The following is a 5,330-nucleotide window of genomic DNA, read 5'->3' on the forward strand; positions in this document are numbered from 1 at the left end:
CCCCCCTTGTAATTGTTTTACATAGAGGTATTTCGTAAAGTTTAAGTGTCTTTCTATGTTGTTATGATGGTGTTGCTTCCTTTTATGCATTGTTTTCTGACTCGATCATCTTTGAAAATGAGGGCTGCCTGTCAATAATCTCTCGTATAAATAAAGGTTGAATTTTGGTTTTGCAGATACATCGAGGTGTTTCCCAGCAGAATTGACCAGATTAGTTCTGGTTGGAGGAAGAGGACGAGTTTAGCTTCTCATCAGACCAGCACTCAGTCCGCGAACAGGAGGACTGGCTCTGCCTCACAGACCAGAACTGGTAAGGGGATTTGAGGGGTCATTACACTGAGTTTTTAAGTTTCCCCCCTCCCCTAAAATAACACAGCATTGAAGAAAGGAAAAAAAACAAGAATGAAAAGATTAAGAAAAAGAAACATTTTAAACATCAGGGTTAAAATGAGACTGAAACACTGCTGATTTATTTGTTATACTTTCTTTAAAATTTGTAAAATATCCACTTGGACCCAAGAGTGAACCGATTAGATCAGGGTTGTCAAACATATGGCCCATGGGCCAGAAACAGCCCGCCAAAGGGTCCAATAAGGCCCACTGCATGACTAAGCAAAGTGTGAAAATTGCAGGGATATCTTTAGATAACTAAATGCTTTGCTCTTTGTGAACACATTCTTAGTTTTTTTGTTTATCGTGGTGTAAACTTGCGATTCTGCTCCTTAAGGATCCGCCCAGGGCTCGGCCTCGCCGCTTCACTACATCCACATGAGAGGACTTCCTTTCCAGGTGTCCGGAGAAGACATTGTTAAGGTAAAACGTCCAGATACTGTTGACAAGTTGAAGCTGGTTGTGTTGTTGCATTAGAGGTCAATATGTACATTATTTTATATTGTGTGTGTTTGTTCTTCCCTTGCAGTTTTTCTCTCCTCTAATTGTGTCGAAGATCCTGATTGAATGCGGTCCTGAAGGGAGGCTGAGCGGAGAAGCCGACGTTTACTTCAGCTGCCACCAAGACGCCTTGACCGCCATGTCCAGAGACAGACAGCACATAGGTGAGACTGACGGAGAGCATTTAAGACCATAGATAGTAATAATAATAATACATTTTATTTGTAATGCACTTTAAATTTAAGACAGACCTCAAATATAGATAGATAGATCCTAATTTCTTTGCACATAAATCTATATTTCTTGTTTTGAGTTGTTTTGAGTATAAACTGCTTCTCATCTGTAAATAAGACTTGATATGATCTTGGGTGTGCACTGTCAGATGTTTACTGTAATTGTTCAGAATGTTTGAGCAAGTATTTATGTAGCCTTTTTTTCTCTCTACAACTCTGAATGATCCAAAATGAGATGGCAGCTGGCACAACATGAGGAAAATAAACCGTCAAAACCCAGCGATCATCACTATTAAAACCTTAATATTCTTCACAGGAGTTATAGTTTCCAAAAAATATATTTTTGTCTTTCAATAAAATGAAAATCAAATAAGTAAAATTGCATTTTATGTATTTCAATGGTTAATGCATCATAAATGCGATGCGATTTAATGTCAGCAGAATCTCAGCATATTCCCTTTCTGGTCTGTTATGACATAATATATGTTAAATATATAAATGTCCACGAGAGTTTAACGTAACTGAACTTTCTCTAATTTGTAGGAGAAAGATACATCGAGTTATTCCTAAACTCTGCACAAGACTCTGATGGAACGAGGTGAGAACCACTGAATTAGAACTAGAGAGTTGGAAGCTCAAGCTTCTTGACAGAAAAATATTCTTATTTTTTATATTTCTAATTCACATTTTTAGGGAAGATATGAATGAGACAGAATTCTACAATTTAGTGAGCGTGCTTGTTTCTCTAAACTGGATCACTGTAACAGAAGCTGTAACTACAACCCACCAACTGGGAATTTCCAGCTTTTAATGGAACAAAGAATGCCAAATACACACAGTTATCGTGTTGATTTCCTTTTAAGGGTATTTTGATAAATTTCAATTTGAATTGACTGAGTCAATTGAGTTTTACCTTCTCCAACACATGTTGCTGTTAATCTTTTACGCCAGATGTGATTTAACATGCAGTATTTTCTCCTGCAGGTGAATCCAGACACACGGATGCCAGACCCACACATACACAGGACTATTGTATTTATTATCCTGCCTGACTCGTATAGTAAATAATAAACATTTCTTGTGTCAAAAGAAATCTGTTTTCACTGTCTCGTTCAACAAAAGGGAGTTAATCACAGTTGGAGATCAACATAGACCAATTATAATAAAATGAGCATTCTGCTGAATAATTTTTACAAAATGCAGCTTTCTCTTACTTGAAGAGAACAAAGAGAGGAATCCTCTACATCAGCAGATGATCTGGAGATGAGAGATACATAAGAATCAGGACATGTTAAATTTAGAGATTTTTCCAAAACATTTGCAAATCATTTTTTGTTCTTAAACTCAACATAAGAAAATATATTTAAATGAGTTTTATTTGATATTGTTGGTGATGATACAGGCTTAATATGTTGAAGGAGAACCTGCTGTCTCAAGTTGGGAGTTTCCAAAATTAGAAGAATCAACATTTGAAATTTAGGGGGGGCATAGTATTGCAATATTTTCTGTGGCAATACTGTAGATAGACAGACACCAAGTATTGATCTATTATTATATATGCAATTGTCTGCTTGACAATCCCATTTTGCAGCAATAAAATTGAAATGAGATAAAAGAGAAATAATTTTTTGGGGACATTATTTGACATTGGGAAAAATTTTATATCAATATTGCATAAATATTGTGATATATTGTGAGGCCTCTGGTGATTCCCCAGTTGAAGTATAGCTTGAGTACAGGGACACACATTTTGTGAAGAGCTTTAAAAAAAAAAAGCCTCTTTTTTTTTTTTTAAAGCACTTAACCGCTATCCACTTGTACTGAAGAGTATTTTATTTTATCTGCAAAAATGTTTCTATACACAAAATAATTCAAAAGGGACCACTTGATTATGTTAAGATGGTATTTGATGGACTGAGCTCTTTATGCTGCACAAAGGTGAAACACAGGTTAAAATAATCCAGTCATACACAGGTAAAATTAATAAAAGTTTATTGATGATCCTAGAAGCATTTCCATCTCAAGTGTCAGTTTCAACAAGAACGACTAAACTGGTTTTCCCGAGCTTCTAATTAATTCATATAAATCAACAAAACATAGAAACAGCTGATATGCCCACTTCAAACCAGTCAGGCAGAGAGCCATGCATTCTAGAAGTGCAGTAATATTTTAAGACGTTTGGAAAAACATTTGATTATCCAGAGAAAAGACTAGAATCTAAATATCTATAAAAGCTGGATTCTGTTATTTTAACGGCTGCACTGTTTGAGATCAAATAGACTGATTTGATATTCCTTGTCAACAGGAGATGATTTGTTTTAGCCACTTCTAATTTATATAGAACACAATAGCATAGATCTATTTCATACAGCATATTCAGCTTTGTAAACCTAAGGAATAATCTGACATGTTGGGACATATTCTTATTTTCTTTTTTTTGGTTGTTGCTGAGAGCGATACCACTTTGTCTGTACAATAAATGTGAAGCTGCAGCCAGTTAGCTTAGCTTAGCATAAAGACCATCTGCCTTAGTCGAAAGGTAACACAGTCGACCTAGCAGCACCTCTAAAGCTCAATAATCAACCCAAGTAACATTACACTTTGTCTGTTTTTGTACAGATTAAACAAGATAAAACATGTTAAAGCAACACCAAAGATTCTTTTGTACCTTAAAATAATGTTTCCAAAATGCGGCCCTCTACAACCGCACTATGCAAGTTTGCCAGATCGGGTAGCGGGATCTGTAGTTCCAATGAGACAGCGGTAATGGACAATTCATCTTCCAGCCTGTAGGGGGACCAAAGAGGAAAAGTGCTTTGGTGTTGCTTTAACGAGGGAATGAGTTCCTCTCGTTTCCAGCCTCTGCACTGAGCTAAACAGCTGCTGGCTGTAGCTGGACACTAAAGGGACGGACCTGAGAGTGGTATCAATCGTCTCATCTCACTTCCAGCAAGACAGAATAAGCGCACTGTCCAAAAATGTCAAACAGCAAAATCAAGTCTCTTCTACAGTCTCAACACCAAAGCTGAGTGATATGTCCATACAATATAGATATTATGATAAGAGACTAGATTCTGATTATCATAACATCATCATATAACTTTTATATATAAAATTTTATATATATATTTTATATATTTTTTTGGTTGTACATTTTGCATCAATTGTTTTTTAACTCAGACTCAGAGTCTTTTACTAATGTATGATAAGTGTATAAAAAGCTTTTGACAGCACATTGTCTTTCCCAAAATATTGACACATAATATAGTATTTGGTCAAAAATGTTTGGGATATTTGATTTTGTCAGCATCAGCCTCAATCATAAAAAAGTCTAAATAAAATGATATATCACATACTGATCTGTATATGATTAACAGCTGTGTTGTAGCCCAGTTGTGGCTTACACAAACAAAAAACAATTCCGTTTTTTCTATCTTACCTTTTCCCCATCTTTTAAAACTAAATTATATAAAATACATATTGCCAGTCGGCCTTTTAATCAATAATCCACTTAGTGGACATTGTGGTAAGTCCATTTTTTTTAATGCATGAGATGATTAAAGTCTTTTTATATCAGTAATCTCTATCCAGGTGCCATTTTAGAGCTTTTTGAGTGCAGGTTTTCAGGAATACCACAGCAGTTCAACACACAGTTTCAGCCATAAAAGGAAGAATTATGGCCAAACCAGTATTTGAAAAATGAAAACCTGAATTCAATGAGCTTTAGTGGCACATGTTTGGACATTGCTAACTTAATCTGATCTGAATCTGACTCCATCAGACCTTTCATAATGTCTCGAGTCACAAAGTCAAAAAGTGCATTTTTGCAGTGCCAGTTTTACAAATGAATGCTTCCGGATTCCCGTGTCTGATTATCATGTCCATGAGTGGTTTCATGTTGGTGTTGAAGCGTATTGTTGGAGTAAACGAGAGAAGCAGGCGGTACACACAGTCTCTGGGAGAATGGAGGAAGGTAACGGCAGCTCGTTGGACACGCAGCTCTCACAGAAAATGCCGCTGCAGTTCTTACACTGTTTCTAGAGACAGAAAAAAAAGGATTAGAACAGAAAAAATGAAGGTTGCTTAAAGTGCTCATCTTGTGCTCATCTTATGCTCATTTTCAGGTTCATAATTGTATTTAGAGGTTGTACCAGAATAGGTTAATGTGTTTTCATTTTCAAAAAAACATATTTTTGTTGTACTGCA

General features: G+C 35.9%; 2 protein-coding genes across 3 annotated transcripts in view; one reads left to right on the forward strand and one right to left on the reverse strand.

Moving 5' to 3' along the window:
* Window positions 1-2,337, forward strand: part of grsf1 (G-rich RNA sequence binding factor 1) — a 7,809-nt gene extending 5,472 nt beyond the window's left edge. The window contains exons 6-10 of the mRNA XM_032517150.1: window positions 177-310; window positions 728-813; window positions 920-1,055; window positions 1,668-1,722; window positions 2,109-2,337. Of these exons, the coding sequence (XP_032373041.1) occupies window positions 177-310; window positions 728-813; window positions 920-1,055; window positions 1,668-1,722; window positions 2,109-2,112 (415 nt within the window). The 3' untranslated portion in view covers window positions 2,113-2,337. The remainder of the gene's footprint in view (window positions 1-176; window positions 311-727; window positions 814-919; window positions 1,056-1,667; window positions 1,723-2,108) is intronic.
* Window positions 2,338-3,097: 760 nt separating this feature from the next.
* rufy3 (RUN and FYVE domain containing 3) overlaps window positions 3,098-5,330 on the reverse strand; it is a 17,580-nt gene continuing 15,347 nt past the window's right edge. For both annotated transcript variants that reach the window (XM_032517146.1, XM_032517147.1), the window contains exon 18: window positions 3,098-5,161. In XM_032517146.1, coding sequence (XP_032373037.1) covers window positions 5,018-5,161 — 144 coding nt within the window. In that variant the 3' untranslated portion in view covers window positions 3,098-5,017. The remainder of the gene's footprint in view (window positions 5,162-5,330) is intronic.

Source organism: Etheostoma spectabile, chromosome 5, assembly GCF_008692095.1.
Source record: "Etheostoma spectabile isolate EspeVRDwgs_2016 chromosome 5, UIUC_Espe_1.0, whole genome shotgun sequence".
NCBI classification, from domain to species: Eukaryota; Metazoa; Chordata; class Actinopteri; order Perciformes; family Percidae; genus Etheostoma; species Etheostoma spectabile.